The sequence below is a fragment of the Lepus europaeus genome, chromosome X, assembly GCF_033115175.1.
Source record: "Lepus europaeus isolate LE1 chromosome X, mLepTim1.pri, whole genome shotgun sequence".
NCBI classification, from domain to species: domain Eukaryota; kingdom Metazoa; phylum Chordata; class Mammalia; order Lagomorpha; family Leporidae; genus Lepus; species Lepus europaeus.
This window is the reverse complement of record NC_084850.1, coordinates 32,953,446-32,979,759: the sequence shown is the minus strand read 5'-3', so window position 1 is coordinate 32,979,759 and position 26,314 is coordinate 32,953,446. Positions and strand designations below refer to the sequence as shown.

The window sequence follows — 26,314 nt, the reverse complement described above, 5'->3', positions numbered from 1 at the left end:
GTAACTTCCGCTGAAAAACTCAGGGCTGTGTGTATTGTATTTTAGGGAAAGAGTCCATCAGAAATGCTCGAAGCCCAGTACTTAAGAGAGTAATGTCTATTATTTCAAATCCTTTCTTTTATGGGGCAGCTATGACCCTATTGATGTTGAGCTAGGTGAGGTTTCACTGCAAAATGTGTCATGTTTTGCCCTTGGTCTTTTCTTTTTTAGAATTTTTGGTATAGGGCTTGTGGGAATAGGGTAAAATGGGAGTATTATATGTGAAATAGTGCACAGAAGAATTATGAAGTCCTCCATTTGCCAGAAATTTTGCTGTGCTTTTCTATAAGGAAGTAAACTTAAACCAAGTATTTAGTGAAAATCTTCCAACTTCCAACCAATACATTTGATTGCAAAATAGTCAACTCACATACATATGTTAAGATAATAAAAATGGGGGCAGTGTTGTAGTACAGCAGATTGGACCACCACCTGCAATACTGGCATCTCATTTTGGAGTGCTGGTTCAAGTCTTGGCTGCTCCACTTCTGATCCAGCTCCCTGCTAATGGCCTGGGAAAGCAGTAGAGGATGGTCCAAGTGCTTGGGACTCTGCCACCCAGATGGGAGACCTGGATGGAGTTCTGGGCTCCTGGCTTCAACCTTTTTGGCTGTTCAGGGAGTGCACCAGCAGGTGGAAGATCTCTCTCTCTCTCTCTCTCTCTCTCTCTCTCTCTCATTATAACTCTGCCTTTCAAATAAATAAATCTTTAAAAAGAAATAAATCTAAAAATAAATAAATATTTTAAACATCTCTAACTCTGCCTTTTCAATTAATAAATAAATCTGAAAAACACATAACATTTTAAAATAACAAAAATGTCATCTCTAAACTAGAAGGCGTAGTTTTAATACAGTTTCCTCATAAAAACTGTGATAAGAATGATGACCTCGAGGAAGGGGTTCTCTGCCTCAGCACTACTGACATTTTCATTGGTTGTGCAGGCTGCCTTGAGTGCTACAGGATGTCTAACAACAAGCCTGGCCTCCGCCCACTAGATGCTAACAGTACACCTCCCAGTTGTGACAACCACAAATGGCTCCAGGCATTGCCAAATGTCCCCTGAGGGGAACCCCCTCCCCGACTGCCCTAAGGCATGGTGATCAGCACCAAAAGATGTGCAGAAAATCACAGGTGTTTCATATTCAGGAAGGAAATGGAAAGAAAGCCTTTTAGGAAAGTTTTCAATAAGCAAAAGCAACCTCAGTTAACCTGAAAATCCCATTAACCCCATTTTTCAAGTGTTCTATTCCCTAAGCATTCCAGATAACCACAAAAATGTACAGTACATTCTATTTTCTAATTTGTATGCAAAGTTCAGCTCATTTTCCATCTCAACAGCTAAGTACAGAAATCCAGTTCATGGGTGGAAGAATCATCAGCTTCATTGCTTTTGCCATCTATTTTAAGTGACAATGATGCTACTGACCTGGAAGTTTAGAGGATTTTTGCCCCTCTTTGTTTTGACATTTTAACTTTGATATTGGCAATTCTTCCTGTTTTATCTGGCTGCAACTGAAATGCATCAACAAGGAATCTGGTCCAATTAACTGATTGTACTGTATTTAAAGTCCTAACACCACTTTGTTCATCATTTAAAAGCATGTTCCAGCCATTGCACTGTTTGTGCAGTTGAAAATGCCCTTCCTGAATAAGTAAAATTTCTTCTTTCTTCTTTCTGCAGGTCGTGATCCTGGGAAAACATTCAAGAGGTTATCACTACATGCTTGCTAACCTGGTAAGAACAAGCAAAGTGTCCCTGGGCAGCATGCTGTATTTAGTTTGTGTCATCTGTAATCACCCAAAAAGGAAATACATGAAGTACCTCATGTATTCTCTAGGAGCTTGGAAAAATGACTTCAGTAAATACCAAAACCTGAATGCAGTAGCATTCAATTATACTGTCTTCATTTTATCCATGAAGATACATTTTCCCCTCACTTGAAAATTATTCGACATGATTCCTCACTTATTATTCTTGGATTCAATTTAGATTTATAATGTAAACTATAGTTTAATCAGCTTGAAAATATAAACCATAGGACAGAACACACAGGAAACTGACTCTGTCCCAATTAATCCAAGAATATATGCACACCTCTACAAGATTTTTCCTTTCAGAAGATGAAACCAAATCTTTTCAAACTAGATGCCAGAGTAGATTTCAACGTAGTATATTAAGTGACCCTGTCAAAGTGTATAGCCACCTTTCTACTTACATGCATCACAATTTGAATCTTTACCTTCAAACTTACCAGGCCTTTTAAAGGTGTGATATTCTAGATGCCAGTATGTCATCAAGGTTTATATTATATTATATTTCTTCTTTCCCTATAAGGGCAATTTGTTTAGGAAAGAACAAAATGGCTTACAAATTAGTAATATCTATTTGGCAGAGGTTCTGAATAATACTATCTCCATAGAATGAAAGAGAAATATGAAATTACAACAATACTAAGAATCTATTCAATTAATACAAAACATGAGTTGTAATCCCAATTTTGCTTCATTAGCACAACAGAATCATGATCATTATAAAGCTCTTAAACCAAAAGAATAGCAACAAAGGTGAAAGATTATTGTAATTATATTCTCAGGTTCCTTAAATCAAAGGAGAGATCTTATTTTAATAATGAGTATTTTCTAAATGAGAAGCCAAATGTTACTTAAGCTTCTTTCCTAGGAAGTATGTACAAACACTTTATAAGATGAAGACTAGAGCTACTACTTTGAAATGTAGTGTGAATCTTTTCTAATAATTGGCTCCAAGTGGAGCACTTCAGTCCATTTTGGGGACATATGAACCAAGTTTTTATGAGGACACATTTCTTAATCTGAATACATTCAATTTGCTACTTAGGTACGCAATTAAGTAAAAGATTGTGGTTCTTTTTCTCTCAATGCAGTTTAGATTAAGGCGTGGCAGAAAATATAGATGTCACAACAAGGTACCTGACACAATTATTGATGTTTTTTTTTTCATTTCTGCCTCACCAATAAATATTCTGCTCTCCTTCCTACCTCCTTCTTCCTTCCTTCATCTCCTCTTTCCTTCTCTTCTACCTTATTTGCCCTAGAAAGAGAGTATACATTGCAGTGTTTAAAAATGTGGGGTCGGCTGGCGCCGAGGCTCACTAGGCTAATCTACCGCCTGAGGCGCCAGCATCCCGGGTTCTAGTCCCAGTCGGTCGGGGCACCGGATTCTGTCCCGGTTGCCCCTCTTCCAGGCCAGCTCTCTGCTGTAGCCTGGGAGTGCAGTGGAGGATGGCTCATGTCCTTGGGCCCTGCACCCCATGGGAGACCAGGAGAAGCACCTGGCTCCTGCCTTCGGATCAGCGCGGTGCACCAGCCACAGCGCGCCGGCCGCAGAGGCCATTGGAGGGTGAACCAGAGGCAAAGGAAGACCTTTCTCTCTGTCTCTCTCTCTCTGTCCACTCTGCCTGTCAGAAAAAAACAAACAAAAAAATGGGGTCCACTTATCACTGACAGGACATAAGGTGACTTTACATAGTCCACACACAGATTTTTAATTTTAATGGAAATATCTTTTAATATGTATTGGCAAATTATAAAACTAGCTTATCAAAATCAAAACTGCAGATATTATTACACTAAAGTAGTAATTTAACAGAAATAAAATATTTTTTAGGGGCTGCATTTGGCCTAGTAACTAAGACACCTGTGTCCATACAAAAATGCCTGGGTTTGATACCTGGCTCCACTTCTGAGTCAGCTTCCTGCTAATGTTGACCCTGGGAGGTAGCAGTGATAGCTCAAGTGACTGGGCTTTTGCCACCTTCATTGGGAAACCTGGATTGAGTCCCTGGTTTCCAGCTTCAACCTCAGTCAGGTACTGTTGCGAGCATCAAGGGCTTGAACCAGCAGGTGGGGGTAGACGGGGAGAGGGGGAGGGGGGAAGTGAGAGAGAATGGTTTCTTTCTCTCTCCCCTGTTTTTAATTTAAAATACATTTATTTAAGAGTCAAAGAGAAAAGAAATGAACATATTTTTAATGTTCAAGTACTCAATAGCATAAACAATAGAGAGATATATAAAAATCTGCTTTTTGTATATGTGATTGTGGTTGTACATGGGTGCTGAAGTTTAATATTGAATTGAGGGTCAGGATGTCTGAGTTGTCACACAGACTGCAAGCAAGCAGCTATGGATTTCAGTTTTCTGAATATAAAACTCATGTGAGAATGGAGGGAGTTCATTCATATGTTGAGTGAGTCCTTTGGATGCAGAAGCTAAGATAATAAGAAGTTCAAGATATATATTTATGAGTAATACCCATGAGAGATAAAAGGGAAGGAGACACAAATATACAGGGAGAACTTCAGACTATAATACAGGTATGAAGGAGGGAAGGGGAAAGGAGGAAAGTTCGGTAGGAAGGGCTTCACACTGTGGTGTAGCTCAAAGAAAATGTCAGGCTACACAACTGAGAGTTCCAGTGCAAAGATTGCACATAGAGGAGCCATATGCTGCCCCCAAATGACAAACTATTGCATACTGCATCCTCTCTTTGCTCAGTCATTGGCTGGCAGCTGCCCAGCAAGCACACACCTTGAAAGCTGAGGCAGACCCTGAAGGCACCAGAAGCTGGAAGCTGTTGCCTAAGGTTACTCCCTGATGCAAGTTCTTTCCTCAGGAAAGATCTGAGCCATGGTTGTTTCAGTTGGCCTGGGATGAGCAGATAATCTATAAGGACCTTTACTGATCTAGAATTCCAACTGATGCTTCTTATTCCTACTGACAGTCCTTCAGATAAGCTTTTGTTTCAACTTCGAGATACTGACCTGTGATAAATAAAAACTTGTGTGACGAAAGTCCAAGAGAGAAACACTAGGACAAGGCTATGGGAAAGAATCATTAATTGAATCCTAACACACAACTCAGAATCATGAAACCTTGTACTGAGTGCTGCCAACAACCCAGTGAACCCTTCCCTTGTTGAGCCTCTGGATGGGAATCCAACCCTGGATTACAGCCTCATGAGATCCTAGACAAAAGACCCAATTAAACTTTACCTGGACCTATGATCCACAGAAAGCATGAGATAATAAATGTGAGAAGTTTTATGCCTCAAAAACTAGAATGATGGAACCTTGGGGGGAATGTCTACTATAAGAACAAGCAAAGTTCTGGTCTTTCAAAAAGTAAGTAATATATAGTATCATGTCAGTCTGAGTAATGAAAACACGAACTCATTTATCATGTCTTGAGCTGCCACCCTTTCTGTTCCTCTAGTGACTTTCTTCTCATTTGAACTCAGCCATGTGTTGCCGTAAGTTCCTGTACTCTATATTAAATTGTATTTGGCAATATAGATAAGAAATACTGTCCATCTCTGATAATAATAATGAGACAGATTATCCCTAGTATGGTTTCCAGATTTTTTAAGCAGATGAAAATATCAAAAATACCTCATGCAAAGACACAAACCCAAAAACTAAATGAAAACCATTTAGAAGTCATGTGGATGATCAAAAAAGGGAGAAGCGGAGCTAAGAAGATGCTTCCTTTTCAAATGAGTCAGCAGGCTGAAATCTGAGGATATATAAACACACACACACACACACAAAGGAGCAAAGTCTAACCTGAGTTTTGGTGTTGCAACATCACAGAACCACTCCTTTCTTCTACAAATACAAATTCAAGAATATTCACATTGCCTGACTAAGCTTACTGGAATCATCCGCACTATAGTTTCTAGTTTCCCCATTGATCCTGGGCTCCATCTATCTAGCAAAGACTTCCTTGTGCTTTTACATGGACCTTCTCTAGTAACAATCCTAAAGTGAGAAGGCTTGGCTATTCCATGAATACTTCAACAAAGTCCTGTCACAGGTCAGGATGTACATTTCAGAGTGGACAAAAAGCTGCAGAAAATTCCAGCTTGGTGCAATTCCTGGAAGAAACAAAAGATTGCACCAGGAATAAGGCCAGAGATGTGATCTGTCAAGGCAGAAGTAGACATCCCAACAGAGAAAGTAAGTCTCTTTCAAATCTGTATTAGTTAGTAATGTCTTTTTTGAAAAAAAAAAAAAGATTTATTTTGTTTATTTGAAAGGCAGAGTTAGAGAGAGAGAGAGACAAAGAGAGACAGAGAATCTTCCCTCCACTAGTTCACTCCCAAATGGCAGCAACAACCAGGGCTGGGCCAGACCAAAGCCATAACTCAGGAGCCAGGAGATTCTTCTGGGTCTCTCACATGGGTACAGGGGCCCAAAGACTTGGACTATCTTCTGCTGCTTTCCCAGGCCATTAGCAGGGAGCTAGATCAGAAGCAGAGCAGCTAGGACTTCAACCCATGCCCATATGAGATACCAGCATTGCAGGTGGCAGCTTAACCACTAATGCCACAATGCTGGCTCCTGTCTTCTTTTTGTTTTTTAAAGGAGTTTTCCCATAATCTTATTTTCTCTTCCAGGACTGTAAGATGTTGATGTTTTTCTACTCTGGTCCCAGAAACAATCAGCATGTTCAAGGGTACTGCAAAAAGTTTATGGAAACTAGAATTAAAATATAAGTTTATGTGCTTGCAAATAATTTTGAAATCCATGCATACAGGCAGTCTTCAAAATGTTCACAAAATGCATTTTAGGAAAAATATGCATAATTTCAGATTTTTTGCATTACAATAAATCTATCTTTTCATTCTATTTTCTAGGACATTTGTGAAGTGCCCCTTTAGATACTCTATCAGTCAAGCAATCTCTTTTGCTCATGTTAAGGTCCTGGATTAGGATCCTTAAAACTGTATTCCTAGGCATGTTATGTATCATAATTTATTTTTATATCTGTCAATAATAATATCTCAGTGATTGTATGAAGAACCCTAGACTTTAAAAAAAGGAATAGATGATGGAGACAATGTGGTATAATGCAATAAAGCACTAGACTGTGAACTAGGAATCAGGTTTGAATCCCAAGACTTCATCCAACTAGCCTTATGGCAAACCAAACCTCTGTGAGTTTATTTTTCAATCTATGAAATGGAAGAGTTTGACCTGATCACTATTTCCAAGAATGTGCTATTTGCATATGAGATGGCAAAACTTTTTTAACTCACAAGTTTTGAATTTACACTAAATGTATTCTAGAAAAAAAAACTATCCAACCAATTCTGCGATTTTACAGATACTACTGTAAAGGCATGAGGCTAAAGTAGATACTTAGGTTTAAAAATGTAGTCAATGTAAAAAAAACTATTAAGTAAATTGTATTTCAGGTATTCTACCTATATGGGACAAGAACTATAAAGAACAATAAAGGTACAGTAATGCCTAAAATTTGGAAAACACTACAAGATCACTTTGAGCTCCTCATTTCTTCACTTTTGGAGGTCAGTTTGGACTAAAGTAAAACAGGAGTAATTGCATAGGCAGAGCAGCTGGGTGAATGCTGAGGCTACAAACAGGAAGCAAAACCAAAGCCCTGTCATCTCTGGGGATATAAAGTTATAAGGCACACTGAAGCTTTGAAATTAGTCCAAGTGGGCAAAAGTCAAGAGAGGTATGAGTACTGTTAGCCAGGTTCTAAGCAGAGCTGAGAATCTGAAGGACCAGTGAAAAGAATCTAGCAGCTGACACAAGGCAGACAGGTTCTGGGTTGAGATGACCCAACAGACATTTAGTAAACCCAAAAGACAGACCAAAAAAAAAAAGAACCCAGGCAATTGAGGTGCCCAGAGGAGAACATGAGCAATAACAGGGCTCATTCAGTGCTGTACCAATCAACCACAGTCTCAGAAGATCTGATGGTTTCCCTGCTGAGGTCAACACCAACCCCAGAGAGTTGACAAAGTTGTTGACACTGCAAGTGGCAGTTAGGTAATGTCAGCTGTCAGCCATAGCAGCAAGCAAGCAAGTCAATCATTGTACTAGGGGAAAAAAGAGAAGGAAGTCCATGTATCTTACACTCCTTTCTGTTGCGCTATTTTCTTTGGACTTCTCAATTAATCATCTCAGAATGCCTATGAGGGAAGACTTCCTGCCCACTTACCACCCTGAATCTCTTTTTTTTAAAAAAAAAAGATTTATTTATTTATTTGAAAGACAGAGTTACAGAGAGGCAAAGGCAGAAAGAGAGAGAGGACTTCCAACTTTTGGCTCACTCCCCAAATGGCCACAATGGCGGGAGCTGGACCTATCTGAAGCCAGGAGTTTCTTCCGGGTCTCCCGCGTGGGTGCAGGGGCCCAAGGATCTGGGCCATCTTCCACTGCTTTCCCAGGCCATAGCAGAAAACTGGATCAGAAGTGGAACAGCCAGGACTCGAACTGGTGCCCATATGGGATGCTGGCAGTGCAGGCGGTGGCTTTACCTGCTACGCCACAGTGTCAGCCCTCTGAATCTCTTATAGATCAGGAAATGGGCTCAGAAAAATATATAACTTGCCCAGACTCTCTTGGCTGATCCAATGCCAGTCTAGATTTTCAACCCAGGTTGGTTAGATTCCTAGCAAAGCACCTGGCTCTTCCTGCTTTATCCACTCGACCATCTCAGTGAAACAGAAGGCCAACCCTCCAAAAGTAACATAAGAGCACTTATAAAGACAAACACTAATGAATGAAGCGAAAGCTGCACATTCATGATGGTGAAATGGCAAAAGATAAAAGGGCTTAAACAACAAAGACAGCTTTGCAAATCTGGGTTTGAAACCTGTCCAAAGGGCCAGTCTTAACAGGAACCAATTACATCTTCATTACTATCTCCTGTCACCTTCTCCCCCTCATTTAACACACACACACACACACACACACACAGAGAGAGAGAGAGAGAGAGAGAGAGAGAGAGAGAGAGAGTCTCTCATGCCCCTTCTTTCTTTCTCACTCTCTTCTCTCTTTCCCTCCACAACCACCTCATTCACATTATTAGTGTGCCAGAAAATAATGATGGGAACGTGCACTAGATGAAATCTAATTTTCCCAAAATTTTACTAAAACAAACACTTACTCATAAAATAGAACCCAAAGAGACAGACAGAAACAAACTAGGCATAAGAAAGTGAACTCTGTGGCGTACCAGATCTTAGAATGTTCTTGAAACAGAGAGGAGCTTGCTTTGTTTAGGAGAAAAAAAAATGAATTAGAATGAGATTGAGTCATGCTGTTTGGCTTGCCAATAACAACTATTCCTTATGCTCCCTTCCCCTTCCAGGTCTTCTTGTTCTGTTCTCTACTTTCCCTCCCTTTGTTCTCCCATTTGTAATGTTCTAAATACAAAATTCAAATGCTCAAAGCCACGTGTTGTGATCCCTGACACCTCAGCAGATGGCATGTAAACACAGAGCTCATTGGGCTAGAGCCTAGCTTTGCAAGCAAGGGAGAGGGCTTTGGAGGGAAAAACTCCCACGGGTCCCAAGTGCCAGAGAGCCCAGTCATCTCCCCTGGGTACACAATGTCTCTGGTAGCTCAGGATTAATTTCTTCTCCAAATGGATATAGGATGCCGCAGTACACCAAGGACATGAGGAGTGGAGACTGGGCTGAGGTCCAGCTTCCTACTATGCATTTAGAATGTCACAGACACTTGTCAGCTTAAAGTAGCCAACTTGAGACATTCATTCTCCCTCTGCCAAGATGCTCCCATTATAGTAAACACTCTCTCCTCCCCCCTCTTGTCTCCTCCTTCCCCTGTCTCTCTCGATCTCTTTCTCTCTGCTCTTGCTGTTTCATTGTGCTGCATGAAACTAACAAGGGAAGATCACCTCTAACCCAATATTCCAACAAGTTAGGTTGAACGAATTCTGTCTTCTCCCCTATGCTTCTTGATCATGTCCTCTAAAATAGTGCTTTTTGCAATATCTGTGAAGATGGGCCAAGTTTTCCTCCAAATTTGCATGGACCAACAAAAATGCAGTTAAAATAAGTTACAAAAGAAGGAAATAAAGAAAACAGGATATATAAAATATAGTCCAAATTTTAGTATATTCAATAGCCATAATATTGCACTGTCAAATTACTATAAAGGTTTGGAAAGGCTTACTTTCAATTTCTTTCTTTATATCATCTCAGTCTGGTAACAAACAGTGAAACAGCCATCAGTAAGCATGCACTTTGTATAGCACTGTGGTTTTTTTTGTTTGTTTGTTTGTTTTTGACAGGCAGAGTGGGTAGTGAGAGAGAGAGACATAGAGAAAGGTCTTCCTTTTTGCTGTTGGTTCACCCTCCAATGGCCGCTGCGGCCAGCGCATCTCGCTGATCCGAAGCCAGGAGCCAGGTGCTTCTCCTGGTCTCCCATGCGGGTGCAGGGCCCAAGGACTTGGGCCATCCTCCACTGCCTTCCTGGGCCATAGCAGAGAGCTGGCCTGGAAGAGGGGCAACCGGGATAGAATCCGGCGCCCCAACCGGGACTAGAACCCGGTGTGCCAGCGCCGCAAGGCGGAGGATTAGCCTGTTAAGCTACGGCTCCAGCCTTGTATAGCACTGTTCTAAACACCTTCACAATAAGTCTTGTTTCTCTCTACTGCCATGTGCCCAAGACTTTGTTCAATTTACCATAAAGGAGACAAAGCATAGTGTCCTGACGAACCTTATAATTATATAGGACAACAAAAAAATATATAGGACAGGTCAGACTTGTGATAGTTAGCACGGGGACAGAACAGGTGCTAGGAGAGGGAATGAAGAGAAAGTAGAGAGGGGAATAAATATTCTGTATAGTGTGGCCACAGAAGACCTTTTAGAAAAACATGGCTTTTGAAATAATGATGTGAAGACTGAGGAAGATACAACTACATGTAGAATCAGGAAAAATTTATACATAGAGAACAACATTCACGAAGGTCCTGAAATGGAAAAAAGACTGATATATTCCCTTACTGTCAGAAGGCAATTTTGGCTACAGTAGAATGAGTGACAGTACAGATTATGTAAGGTTTTATCAGGCCAGATTAAGGAGTTGAGCTTTTTTCAACATAAACAGAAATCCATTGAAGAATTTCAAGCAGGAGGTGGAGGTGAAGACATGATCTGATTTATGCTTTAAAAAAGATCATTGTGAACCTAATGAATTTTATGATATATAAATTGTACCTCAATAAAGTTATTAGTAAAAAATATATTAGTGGCTATTTTTCCCCACTATTAAGCACATATATCAAGGTTTGATTATTTATTTACTCATACAAATAACTCCCACTGGACTAAAGTATCATGAGGGCAGGGATAAAGTTTGATATGGTTCACCACTGTACCAATAATTAGTACTTAGAAGATTTCAAAGTACACTCTTTGATTGGATTCAAGAATGAAAGAGTAAATAAACAATTGAAACAACCTGTAATCAAGTGCTAATTTGAATGGTGTAATCTTCAATTCTATACACTACACCCTCCCAGGAGGATGCACCAGCTTTCTAGAAAGACTTGTATCTCTCATAGCAAACTGATAACTTGAGTCACCACAATTACTCTGCAATTCCTTATTGAAGCATCACCCACATGAACAATTCAAATAGTAATAAATGAAAAGCCAACAAACCCAAATTATGAGATAGATAGATATCCTTGGAACTCTTCCAATCCTCGTCCTACTACGTCTATCTTCCCAATAGGCAAGTCATGTTTCCCATTCCTCAAGCATAATCAATCTTCAACGCTATGAACATCACCCAACTTATCTTGTCTCTATTTGTACCATGTGCAAAATGTGCCCTAAGAATAATACTATATGAAGGAAATCACGTATCATATATTGAAAATAAACACTTTAAAAGCCTTGACTACATTGATTTCCAAGTTTCAATTATCCACACTACTGGAGGGAAAGTGACTTATAATATGTACAAATGTAGAGAGAAAGGATAATACCAAACTCATTTGAATCTTTGGAAGATTCCATCTGCTTGAATGCCAGTTGTGTAAACAATGTCTGTGTAAAAGACAGCTTTAGGGAACCAACCAAGGTTGCTTAAAAAGTCCTGTATGAACTTCTTATGTACAAAGTTCATAGCTTTATACAGTTACATTCAAATGTGGGCACCAGTGTACTGAATCAAGCAAACAGATGCAATGTGATTGAGACATTAAACTAGTGATGAAGTTAAGCATAATTTAAAAATCCAAATGAGAGTCCTGGCTGCTCCACTTCTGATGCAGCTCCTTGCTAATGGCCTGGGAAAGCATCAAAGGATGGCCCAAGTGTTTGGGCCCGTGCCACCCACATGGGAGACTGGGATGAAGTTCCAGGCTCCTGGCTTCAGCCTGGCTCAGCTCCAGCCATTGCAGCCATTTGGGGAGTGAACCAGTTGAAGGAGGATCTTGATTCTTTCTTTCTTTCTTTCTTTCTTTCTTTCTTTCTTTCTTTCTTTCTCTCTCTCTCTCTCTCTCTTTCTCCCCCCCATCTCTAACTTTATCTTTCAAATAAATCAAAGAAATCTTTTTAAAAATCCAAATGAGTAGTTTCCTTCCCAAAGAAATTACTTCTGCAGATTTTACCCATGTTGTCAAAAAATATCACTATTGCTGCACAGAGGCAAATAATTAAATGAACAGATACTTGGTACATAGAAAATAAGAAAGTGAAGTTTCAAAACACCATATCTATGAACATAGAATTGCCTCCAATATTCCCCTGCCATTTCTCATATCCTCTAATCTCTTTCTTCTGCACACAAAGTTTACTAAACCAACCAATGGAAACAATACCCATATGGCCAGCAAAACCATCGGTATCGACCAAACAGAATTGGTGAAACACAAGCAACACTAAAATTTAATAAGTTCAGGCTAAGCACATAAAAGTCATTGAGTATCTAATTCTCACTTCTAGTTATAAACTCCCTATGAAATAATAAAATGAGTTTGACAGAAATTCCACTTATCACAACAGAGAACTTGGACTTCGGAGTCACTTAGTAATGATGTTGTGGAGCATTTACATATATTTATTGCATATAACGCATGGGAAGTAATACAATAAAGAAGACAAAAATCCACAAGCCGACATAAGAATGTACAACAACTAAGGAGCATAATTGACTCTCTTAGGACGTGGTAGAGGATACAGTGACAAATTCTTTGGAGCTTTTTCTTATCTATTATTTTACTAACTTAAAATATTGGTGAAGATACGGGGGAAAGGGAACTCTTAGACACTGTTGACAGGAAAGCAGATTAGCACAGCCATTATGGAAAATAGCATGGAGTTTCCCCCCCAAAAAAAAACTAAAAATAGAACTGTCAAATGATTGAGTGATCCCACTTATGAGTATATATACAAAGGAAATAAGTATGGGGAGGAGATATCTACATTGCCATTTTCATTGCAGCATTTCTCACAATGGCCAAGATAATGGAATCCGGAAATCAACTTAAGTATTCATTAGTGGACAAATGGATAAAAATATATAATAAATATGAACAAATGTACATATATATATATGAATATTTAGTCTTCAAAGAGGGAAAATCCCTTCCCTTGAAACAACATGGATGAATCTAGAGGACATTATGTGAAGGGAAATAAACCAGGCACAGAAAAACAAATACTGCATGATCTCACTTCTATGTGGAATCTAAAAAAATTGAAATCATAGAAGTTAGGAGTGGAATGAGGCTGGGGAAGTAGGGAAGGGGGAGCGGTTGATGAAAGTGTACACAGTTTCAGTTAGCAGGATAAATAAGTTATGAGATCTATTGCACAGAAAGATGATTATTTTCAACACTAATGTATTCTTTATTTCTAACTAAGCAAATTTCAAGTGAATCAACATAAAAAATGATAGGAGAGGTGATTGATGTTAATTCACTGTATTTAATCATGCCACATTGTATACATGTATCACAACATCATATTGTATACCATAAAGGTATATAATTATGTATCAATTAAAATAATATTAATAAGAATTAAGTGGAAGGATAGGAGAGTCAAGAAAAAATAAATTTCAATAGAGGTTCCTAGAGCTATTCAGTATGATAGGGACTATTTCTAGACAAAGAAACCAAAGTTTAAAAGGGATATGATGGTAGGAGCCAGTGTCATGAATAAAGCCACAGCCTGCAATGCTGGCATCCCATATGGATGCCAGCTCGTGTCCCAGCTGTTCCACATCTAATCCAGCTCCCTGTTAATGGTCTGAGAAAAGCAGCGGAAGATGGCCTAAAGTGTTTGGCCCTGGAACTCATATGGGAGACCAAGATGAAGGTACTCGCTCCTGGCTTCAGCCTGACCAAGGTCATTGCAGCCATTTGGGGAGTGAACAAGCAGATGGAAAATCTTGTGTTCTCTCTCCCTCCCTCCCTCTTTCTGTAACTGTGACTTTCAAATAAATAAATATTTTTCAAAAGGGATATGAAATGGCTAGAGCATGATGTCTGCTTTGGGGAAAATGGTCTAGGAGAAGAGGGGAAGAGATCACGAAAACTCTTGAAAGTCAAGCTAAGATACTTGGCTGTTAATATGCATGGAGAAAGTAGGGAACCACTGCAATGATTTGAGGTAAGGTTTATTATTCTCTGATTTTTAGGCTGGCAAATTTACTTTGTGACGGTTAAACTGGAGAGGTAAAGAACTGGAAGTCAGAGTAGCATCTAGGAAGCTAGGACAAGAGTGTAGGTCTGTGGTTCTCAAAATCTCACCTTGTGCTTAAAACTCACTTGTGCTGTTGAGTTAGATACTTGGGTCCCATACTCAGTAGGTCTAAAGTGCCACTAATTGAACAAAGGGATACAGAAGAACAAAATATTTTGAGGGAATGCAATAAGTTTGTATGGAAGCATATTCTTTTTAAGTTGCACAAGGAATATGGAAGTGAATTTAGTCAGCAGGCAGTTAGAGAAAGTGGTTTCTTGGAGCATGAGGATCTAATTGGAGAGTCATCGGTGTCTCAAAGTAAATTCAGGTTGAAAATTCCAAAATCAAATAAGGAATCCATTTGTTTTACAGATTATAACTGCCTCAAAATATAATAAATTCATTGACTGAAATTCTTGTGTCATGAAGATTATCCTCTTTTAAAAAAAGCAGACTCTGTAAGCCCAGCTATAGGAGAACTCATACCTGCTCTCATACTCAAACACTCAAAGTGAAAAATGAGAAAAAGGAAATTAAGAAATGAGAGATTGTAATGTCTTTGTGTGGAAAGGAGATGCCAGAAGAAGAAACTTGTTTTCAAGCAGAAATGAACTGCTAGTGAAGGGATAAAGCAGTTGCTATAAAAGAGCAATCTGCTTTAAAAAAAATAGGAGTCATCCTTTACTTAAAAAAAAATCAAATAAATATACTGGAACACATTTTTTCTTTGGTGGAAATGGGTTTTTTTTTTAAGATTCATTTATTTATTTGAAAGGCACAGTTAGAGAGAGAGATGAAGAGAGAGGAAGAGAGAGAGAGAAAAGGAAGGTGAGAAGGAGAAGGAGAAGGAGGGGGGAGAAGAGAGAGAAAGTGATCAATCTTCCATCTGCTGGTTCGCTCTCCAGATGGCTGCAACAGTCAGGAGCTTCATCTGGGTCTCTCACGTGGGTGGCAGTGGCTCAAGCACTTGGGCCACCTTCTGATGCTTTTCCCAGGCCATTAATAGAAAACTGGATTGGAAAGGGAGAAGCCAGGATTTAAACCAGCACCCATATTGGATGCCATTGCCATAGGCAGTGGCTTAACCTGCTACACCACAATGCCAGCCCCACTCATTATATATTTAAACCAATAATCAAACTCGTGCTTTTTCTAAAGACATGATATTTCTGATGATTTTTAAAAAACTGTGTGTTTTCACATATGTGGCTGTCTTGGTGGTCACTGAACTGCTACTCACAGAACTCAGGATACACAGGGAAAATGGAGCATAGGGAGGAGACAAGGCCTGTGGGCTAGAGAGATACCTGAGTGGCAGCAGTTGGAGTATGTCTGATAATAGGAATATTCATGGAAGTGGTCAGAGATGATTGGCTGAGGAAGTCATGCCCCACCCACAGGTGTTTCTGTCAGGGAGAAAGAGTGAGGATGGTAAACTGTTATATTAGTTCTTTGCTGAAGCTGTCCAAAGAAATCTAGTTTCAGTTTTCTCTACCTGAGCACTATGCTGTGCATAGTCCCAGTAGAATCTAGCAGTATGTGATAGAAAGGTAACATGCTTTGGGTCATGTTAGAAGGGAGACAAGTGAACCAGAAATTAGTTAACTCCTAACCTTAGTGCTTAGCTCCTAACTTTCTTCTTTCTGCCAATAGCCTTTTGCACATCTATTTTTGCCTTTTCCTATCAAGATATTCTGTGGTTGTTTCTGTTGTGTTATTTAGGGAGATTTCAGCTCAGTAAATGAAACCTGACAATTTTTTTATCAACTAAATGCCTTAGAATCTTGTGATACTCTTTATGGGAAAATGGTCTAGTAATACACTCATTTGTAATGTACCACTGTCCCTTTCCTTCAATTCCCATCTTACATCCTCGAGAAGTACTGCTCAGCTCTGCTTCAGTGGTATCTTTGCTAAAGTTGTCCAAATAATCTAGTCTCCCTCTCCTATACTTTGCATACTCTATTTGCATCTGTCAGCCACACAATCTAGAAATGTGGCAGAAAAATAACATGCTTTTTTAATATTAGAAAGGAAGCTGTTAGACTAGGAGACAGACAATTCCTGCTATTTATAACAAAACTAGATTCCTGGTATTCCCCACTTGCCACAACCCACCCAGTTTTTGTTGATTACATCCTGGGTATTTGGTAGTAAGTTGTTACATTAGCATCTTTGCTGAAGTTGTCTAAAACATTGTCAGCGTTCTGTACCTTCAGACTCTCTTATGCATATCATAAAATCTAGCAAATATAATGGAAAAGACAACATATTTTGAACCATATTAAAGGAGAAGTAGTAAACCCAGAGTCAGCATTTCTCTCCTACTTTCCTTATGTCTACCAATACCCTTCCTGCTTTCATTTACACTTTTCAACTTCCTGATATTTGGTGGCTATTTCTATGGCATTATTTTATTTATGGAGTTCAGATGGACTCAGTCCAGTATCCCAGTTGTAGTTCTGATGAAAAGGTGAAATGTCTTAAAACATTGTGACAAGAGGAAAAACGTGATAAATTCCCAGTAAATTTATATCCTTTATATAAAATCATTCTTCTAATAATAACATTTTTTACTATAACCTCATCCCCTTGTGTCATTGCTTGCATTTCCTGGCTATGTGGTAGTAGTGCCCAGTAGTCAACATTTCCTTTCCTGCCTTCCTTTACTCTACCCATGGCCTTTCCGCTTTAATTTCCACCTTTTTCCCTCCCATTGAATCAGCGTACACGTCCATTGCAATTTTTTAGAGATCAATGGGTTTCAGCCAAATATTCACACCTCTGTGATTTGTTGGCTCTAGAAATGAATTGTGGGTAGCATTTATGTACAAGCAAACTTCTTAACATATGATAATACAAGAACATTCCAACATCCTCCCTTAACTAAAAAATTCATCTCTCACTATTCTCCTTCATGTCATAACCATCTCATTCCCCTACCTTCTTTTACATCCTAGACACTTTTGGTAAGCTCTGCCATATTATTGATGTCTTGGCTGAGCTTATCCAAAAAAATCTACTCTCAGTATTCTATATCTATGTACAGAACCTAGACGTATGACAGAAAGCACAGCACACTCAAGCCATGTTGAGTAAAAAAATTTCATGAACCAGGAGTTAGCCAACAACTGCCCAAGAGTCATCCTTTCTCTTTCAACTTCCTTATTTCTTCCACTGTTCTTCAGAATTTTATTTTCCTCTTTTATGCTCCAAATATCCAGTGGTTGTTTCTGTTGTCTTATTTTTAAAGGGAGATTATGGGGTCAGACCAAATATTCTTGCTTGTTGATTTGCAAGTGGCAAGCTCAATAAGTGAAACCTAGGAAGAGGTTATGAGCAAATGAAATGCCTTAAAATCCTGTCATAGGAGGAAAGACAGCATCAGATGCCAGGGAACTCCTGCCCTTTTTACAAAGTTTTTTGCATAATACTTCTGTTTTTATCCCTCCCATTTTTTCATTCACTGTCTTCCCTTGTGGATATTTACTAGTCAACTCTGTTATATGACTTTTTGGGAAGCTTTCAGGAGACTGAAGCTTCTTTTGTTACTTGGAGCTTGTATTTGCACATACCAGTGGTTGAAGCAACAATATGTGGTATGAAGCAGTATGTTTGAAACCCTGTTAGAATGGAAACAGGTAAATGATGAATCAGCCAATTCCTGCCCCTTGGTTGGCAATTCTCTCTACTAAGTTCCTGATTTCTTTCAGTGATATTTCCAATTTTATTTTCTCATTTTTCCATGTGGATTGTATTTAATATATTTGTAACATTCATATCGTTGCAAAGATTTAGGAGAGAGTCCACCTCAATAAACTCACTTCAAAGTCTGAAGTCAGACGCAAATGGAGAAGTTTAGAGAGTATTATAGACAAGTAGAATTCCTTAAAATCATAAACAGGAATATGTGAACCATGAGTCAGCCAAGTCTTACATTTGTGCCAGACAATTTCTCCTCATTTCCATCATCATGCCACTATGTCCCCTGAATCAACACCACTCTGCTTCCATCTTCATAACCCTGGTTGTTGTATGTGTTCTCATCTATATTACTGCCTTTACATTGGTTCCAAGGATTCTCAGGCTCACCTTTACCAACTTGACTGCTGTGGGTATCTTTTCTGATGGAAAATATGTACAAGACATTATAGAAATGCATATTCCCTTAATATTTTTGGATATTAACAAAGGAGTTCCAGGAACCAGACATCACCTCTCTATCAAGATCCTCACTCCTAAAATACTATGATCCTCAGTTTCTCTCTTTCACTCCCTTTTAATCTATCTTTTCATGCTTACTAAATGCTTCATGGTCATCTCTCCCCCATTAGTGTCTTGGCTAAGCCTGTGAGAAAAATATGGCCTCTGTTTTCAGTCCTTGAAGGTGCTAATGTGTGGAGAAACGCAGTTCATGTATTACAAAGTTAAATTCAGGTGGAAAGTGGCCTGGGAGCCAGCTAGCCCCTGTATTTTCTTCAACATCTCTCTCCTACTTTCCATTTTCCTATCACTGACCTTCCTCCTTATTTTTTTCCCTTAATTGTCTGAATGGTTAATGTTCATTTTTGTTATCTTAGGGTACTCACACAGGTTTTAGAGTATCAGTATTCTCAACGTTAAGGCCCTTTTGCAGCCAGCTCTTAAGAAGAAATCTAGGGACCAGCGCCACAGCTCACTAGGCTAATCCTCCACCTGTGGTGCCGGCACACCGGGTTCTAGTCCCGGTCGGGGCGCTGGATTCTGTCCCGGTTGCTCCTCTTCCAGTCCAGCTCTCTGCTGTGGCCCGGGAAGGCAGTGGAGGATGGCTCAGGTCCTTGGGCCCTGCACTCGCATGGGAGACCCGGAGGAGGCACCTGGCTCCTGGCTTCAGATCGGCGCAGTGCGTTGGCCGCAACGTGCAGGTTGTAGTGGCCACTTGGGGGGTGAACCAATGAAAAAGGAAGACCTCTCTCTCTCTCTCTCTCTAACTCTGCCTCTCAAAAAAAAAAAAAAAGGAAGAAATCTAGGAAGAGTTGTGGACAGGTTAAATGCCTTAAAATAATGAGATAATCCATGAGTGTGGACTAGAAGTCAGCCTATTCTCACCCCCAACTTGTAGCCTAACTTTTAATTTCTATAAATGTCTGTCATCTTGGATTTTCCCCTTCACCATCCACATTGTTGAAGGTCATTTTCATTGTAGTAATGCCTGGACCTAGAGGTTTCTGTGTAGCCAATCAAGATCTGAATTCTACACGGCAAAAGTTTGGTGTAGCAGTTAAAATGTTGCTAGGGATGCCATCAGGGTACCTGGGTTCAAATCCCAGTTCCACTCCTGATTTCAGTTTCCTGTTGTTAGGCACCCTGGGATGTAACAGTAGATGGCTCAAGTGGTTGAGTACCTGCTACCCGTGTAGGAAACCTGGAGGAGGTTCCAGACTCCTGTCTTCAGCCTGAGCCAGTCTTAGTTGCTGTGGGCACTTGGGGAGTGAACCAGCAGATGGCTCTCTCTGTGTATCTCTGTGCCTCTCAATTAAAAAAAAAAGTGAATTCTGGCAAGAGTAACGGACAAATGAAATGTCTTCAAATAATCAGACAAGTGGAGAAAGTGAACCAGAAGCCAGTCAACTTCTCCCCTGAATCAGAACATTTCTCCTAACTTCCATCATCCCACCGTGGCCCTCCCTGTCACTACCATTTTATTTCCCTTTTTATATACTCTGCTTTATGGTCTGTTTTAGTATTTTTACATTGGTTTGGCCCCATTATAAACACCATGAGGGTTGTTTACTGAAATCTAACAACATGTCATAGAAAAGTACATTGCTTTAAAATTTGGATAGCAGATAAACAGGACAGGACTGGTGACATTTCCTGTTTTCTAGCCAGAACCCACCTCCTACATTCTCCATTCCTACCACACTCTTCCCTTCCTTATTTCCTGCCTGCTGTATGTTTACTGCTTAGCTTTGTTGCATTAGTTATTATGCCAAGGTTATGGGTAGACTCAAGCCTCAAGTTGTAACTTTTCCAACTATGATTACACACAGCAATAGACTCTAGCAAGTTGTTTTAGGATTTTTGAAAAGAATGCTTTTAAAAATAGAATCCATGTGGGAAGTGGAACAGGATCCAGCAAAATCTTTCTCCTTAGCTATCTCCTCCCTCGTAATTTGCATCTTTCTACCACTGACAACACTTTCATTCTCCCTTCTTACCATCCTTGTGTTTGATGATCCTCTGCTTTATGTCAGTGTCTTTTGAGAGATTTTAAGAGACTCAGCCTCAGTGTTACCACTGTGAGGAATTTGGTACACCAGCCTAAGACGAATATCTAACAAAAGGTTATGCAGAAATGAAATGCCTTAAAATAATGAGATAGTAGGAGAAGGATAACACTAGCTCTTGGGCCTTAGCCAGTAAGTCTCTCCTATCCTCCATCTCTCTTCCACTGATGACTATCTACCCTTTTATTTACTCCACTTGTCCTTTTTGGATAATTATATTATCACCTTTGCTGTGTTCATGTCTTTACATAGTTTTTAGGTGAATATTTGACCTGGCTTAGGGTTATAAGTATCATAACCATAACAAATCATCAAAGATTATGATAGAAAGCTACAATGTCTTAAAATGCTGGGAAAGGAGAAGGCAGCCCAGAAACTAACAGAATCCTGCTGTTGTGCAGAAACTCCCTGCTAATCTCCATCATCCTACCCTCTCTCTCTTTCCTCCTTTCCCTTCTTAGTGCTGGATGTCAGCTCTGCTGTATTTGTGTCTCAGAAGAGGTTGTGGAGAGAATCAAGCTTGAATTTTTATAATCTTGTAGACTCAATGGTCACTTCAAGCATAGAGTTTATATTTGATTTATTTGATACAAAAGTATTTGATACAAAATAAAATTTGTACTTGATACAAAAATAAAAACCTTTTTTTAAGAAAGCATCATGAAGAGAAGGATGTCCAACAGCAAACTAACTTTTGGCCAGCAAACAGTTTTCTTTGTATACCCTGACACCACTGCTCACCCCCATTCTCTTCTCTCCTCCTATTCCTAGGATATTTGCTGGTCAGCTCTGCTGCATTGGTGTTGAAGAAAAATCCAGCCTTGGTTATCTCAACCTTGAGGGCTGTGGGCTGATTTATCTAAATGCTGGGCACCAGAGTGACATTCAAACCACTGAATCTGACAAGAGATTACAGTCAGCAAAATGTATGCAAATAGCAGAGAGAAAACTAGGACCAGGAGCCAGCCAACTCTTGCCCTTAGCATCAAGATGTCTCCTTTTATCTCCCTAAACATCTGTTACCTCCTTTCTTTTTCTACCTTCCTTCTGCTCTCCTCACACTGTCAACCGGGCTGGGTTAGTGCTATCTTCCTGTAAAGCCTAATAAGCTTTCAGGGCACTCAGTGGAGCTATTGGTCTACAGTTCCTGTCAGCCAGAACAAGTCAAGTAACCTCCCCCTGAACTGGTTTGTGCTGCTATGGATGCATTCCATCCCTTGATAACAACCAGTCTAATTCAAGCCTGACAGGTGCCAGATACGTCTGTGTTAAAACATAGATTGACTAAGAAACGTTTAGGTGCTCAGTGGTACGTTTGAGGAGCGGTAGAGAGATCAGTGCACAGTATTCCTATAAAGATGTTTCCATGGGGCTGATGTTGTGGCACAGCATTTTAAACTGCCTGCAATGCTGGCATCCCATATGAGTGCTGGTTCCAGAGCCAGCTGCCCAACTTCCGACGCAGCTCCCTGCTAATGCACCTGGGAAAGCAGCAGAGGATGGCCCAAGTGCTTGGGTCCCTGCCACCCATGTGGGAGACCCAGATGAAGCTCCTGGCTCCTGGCTGTGGCCTAGCCCAGCCTGGGTTGTTGTGACCATTTGGGGAGTGAACCAGCAGAAAAAAGATCTCTTAAAGTTTTAAATAAATTTTTAAAAATAAAAAATTAAGATTTTCCAAATTATAATATGCTCACTGAAGTGGAAGACACCTAAGTGGGAGCATGCAGGGCCTACACGACTGGGTGAAGCCTTCTGGGAGTGAGAAGATGATTGCTGAGGTGAATTTGAGCTGTACCCCTCCTTTTAGTTTATTCATCCAAGAAAAAGGTACTGGTGGTAAATATCTAAGAAAAGAGCAATATGTTGGACAGTAACCAGATTGAAGTGCTGGCTCTTGGGCCATTAAGACAGAAATGAGATTTCTGGAATCCTCTCTCCCTTTTTGTTAATTCTACTTTCCATCTTAACATGCTGAGGGTACTAGATAAATAGGAGTGTGATGTTAATCAAAGTGAGAGATATTGTTTTCTAGTGCATATTTTGTCTATTGACCCTGGGGACCAGGATGGTGGCAAAAGCATTCTCAATCCCTTTTCTCTTAGGAAAAGAAGTGCCACTTTTCCATCCCAGGCTTTTAAAATACTGGCAAAAAATTAGGGCCGGCGCCATGGCACAATAGGTTAATCCTCTGCCTGCGGCACCGGCATCCCATATGGGCACCAGTACCAGTCCCAGCTGCTCCTCTTCCAATCCAGCTCTCTGCTGTGGCCTGGGAAAGCAGTAGAAGATGGCCCAAGTCCTTGGGCCCCTGCATCCATGTGGGAGATGGGGAAGAAGGACCTGCCTTCTGGCTTCGGATTGGCAGAGCTCTGGCGGTTGAGGCCATCTTGGGAGTGAACCAACAGAAAGAAGACCTTTCTCTCTGTCTCTCCCTCTCACTGTCTGTAACTCTACCACTCAAATAAATAAATAAATAAATATTTTTAAAAATACAGGCCAAATAAGCACCAGAGAGCCTACCCATCACCTACAATAGCAGACAAATGGGTTGGTTGTTGGTCCCTTTTTTTGATGTAATATTTGTTAACTGCCAAACATGTTCTGGCATGAAAAATTAATTAAAGCTATTGTTAAACTTTTATCATCAGCCTTTTGTTTATATGTTTAGGGGTTGGGAGTGGGGAGTCAGCTTAAGCCCCAACAGTAGCCCCTGCTAGACTTTACCCACAGGCTAGCCACTCAGCTGATTTTAATGTAGCAGGCAGCAAATGGGAGAAAACAGAGTTTAGATTTTCTAATAAAGGAGGCTTTGGGGAGAAAACTTACCGTAACAAGTCAATATTAATTTTCAAAACAATTTTAGTTATCAGAAAGGAGGAGTGAGTCTTTGTGATGCAAACTATTTGGCTCTTTGTCCAGTCTCCATTGACTCAGATTCCACTTATGAAAGGAAGACAAAGGGCGCCGAGTAATAACTGGAAACCCTATTTCACTAAAATATTTTCTAAGACTGCCTGGTTATCCATGTTAAAGAAATGTAAAATTAAAGACAGCAGAGGTTGGGGTGGTGCCTGGAGAAGCACACAAAGCAGGGAGTGGAGAGGGCTTCTGGAAATTGGTTACGTTCATATTTTCTGTTTGTAAATAGTCATCAAGCTATACACATAAAGATATGTGCACTTGTCTATACTTCAATAAAACGTTCTGAGAATTAAAAAGGAAGGAAAACTAAAGAATTGATGGAGAGCTGAGTAATTCAGGTGTGTGTATTTATCACAACTTACTGAATAGCACATTTAAGATTTGTGAATTTCACTGGAATGTAAATCTTACCTGAAAAAGAAAGGAAGACAAAAAGAACTGCACACACACTGAGCTCTAGTTAATGGCTTGCATGCTGAAATCTTCAGAGGTGAAGAATACTAACTACTGCAACTTGCTTTGAAGTGCATCCCAAAAGTGAAATGGATTGGTGAATGGATAAAAAATATTAATTATAGAATCTGAGTAATGATTATATTGGTGTTCACTATGATTTTTTCAACTTTTCTGTATATCTGGAAAAATATAAAAATGTTGAGCATAGGTCTAAAGAAGGGAGAAAGAATTCTCTCCATTTCTCTATGACTAAAAACACCGACTTCAGTCCTTTGAGGCCCCTAATTAGCAGCAATTAGCGAGAGCTAGGTTTCCAGCAGAAGCGGCAGCAGTTCCTGGCCCAGTTGTCCCAGAAGACAGCAATGCCCAGTAGAGCTAGTGGGGCCCAGGTAGAAATGGCTGAGGTGTGAACACTGGAGAGATTCCTTCAGGAGGTTTAGGTGGCAAAGACACCAGATGGTAAACAGAACAAGTTAAGAAGAAAATGGTAGATGCTATGCAGATGTCAAGATTCATTTATGGACACATGTGAGATGTACCCTGGGGTTTGTACCGTTGTATACAACCACGCTGTCAGTTTCACTCATTGGCATTTCTATAAATCACAAATGTCTAAAGTACTTGTTACTAGAATCTGAAGCACTCTGCTGGGTTTGGCATGTTAGGCTGAAGAAAAGGTTTTTATATCTCTTGTGAGAGTCAGACTTGCTCAGCACTTTCCAGTTACATAAAGCATTGTATTTGGAGTCAATGAAGAAAGGCTGCAAATACAAACAAATGAAACGAATTGAAATATTGGCTTAAAATCAGCACCTATGTTTGTCCATGTGGCAGCTACACTAAATAAAGACATGGGCACTAAAATGAAGGAATTTCTCTTTTCCTAAGACATATCACCCTAAGGATTAATTTTATAGCCAAGGCTTTCTTCATTGCTAGTAAGTGGTCCCATGGATGGAGATTTCACTTCATGCTCAGCACTCTGGTAGACGTGGTAACAATACTCAACTCCCACAATCATGACTTCCTTTCAATGTCTTTCTAGGGTTTTACTGATATTTTGCTGGAAAGAGTCATGCATGGAGGAGCCAACATTACAGGTTTCCAGATTGTCAACAACGAGAACCCTATGGTTCAGCAGTTCATACAGCGCTGGGTGAGGCTGGATGAAAGGGAATTCCCTGAAGCCAAGAATGCACCATTAAAGGTAACAGATAAAGCCAAGGCCAGCTTTTCCAACCATCTGGGTGTGGTCTTTATATACTTACAACCATCCTGTGGTCAAGTGGTCTTCCCTCAGAAATGTTTCAAAGATGCTACTGCATTTGAAAAATAAGCCACAAAACAAAGAAGCAGTAGAGAATGAGATCTGAGAATTCAGGGTTTGGGAATAAGTTAACTTAATTTTTTAATGAATTTCATTTGTAATATGCTCATAACAATTTACAATATTGCAAGAACCTGAGCCAGGCAAAGGGTGGGGGCAGTGGGAATAAGTGAGGAAGACTGATAGCCTGAAAAAGAAAATTAGATTTTACATTATTTATGTGATTGCTTTGTGTTAATAAGTTCCATGAATCTCAGAACACCCAGGTGAATTAGGCTCTAGTACAGAGTGTGTGTTGCCTATATGTGTATTGAACAGAAATGTTTTCCTGCCTGCAAAAGTATCTTTAGAAATAATTAGATTGCCTTAGTTACTCATTTTCACAAAATCAAGATAAGACTATTAAAAGCAGAAACTCATGCTTAAGGTGCATATTTCCATATATATATTCCCCTAGGGCTAGAAATCCTATTATTTAAAAATCAGGAATTAAAACAGATAAATTAGAGGAAAGCTACTCATATTACACAAAGGCTGCTTCAAATGTATTTTTTAAGTAACTCATTCCCTCAGTACATTGATTCAAGTATGAAACCAACTTTAAATTCTTTCTTCCTGGTATAGTGAAAGTATGTGTCATAGCTGTGACACCGGATGAGGGATCAAGTAGAGTCAGAACCTTTCCCTAAAAAAGGGACGTGGAGCGGGGAGTCTCCTTTCTCATGGTTTTAAGACAGGCATCTTCACATCCTTACCCTCTGGCAAGAATAGAGGATAA

General features: G+C 39.8%; 1 protein-coding gene across 2 annotated transcripts in view; it reads left to right on the top strand.

The window, feature by feature from the left end:
• GRIA3 (glutamate ionotropic receptor AMPA type subunit 3) overlaps positions 1 to 26,314 on the top strand; it is a 308,553-nt gene that overhangs the window by 196,899 nt on the left and 85,340 nt on the right. For both annotated transcript variants that reach the window (XM_062182985.1, XM_062182986.1), the window contains exons 5-6: positions 1,724 to 1,777; positions 25,255 to 25,416. In XM_062182985.1, the coding sequence (XP_062038969.1) occupies positions 1,724 to 1,777; positions 25,255 to 25,416 (216 nt within the window). The remainder of the gene's footprint in view (positions 1 to 1,723; positions 1,778 to 25,254; positions 25,417 to 26,314) is intronic.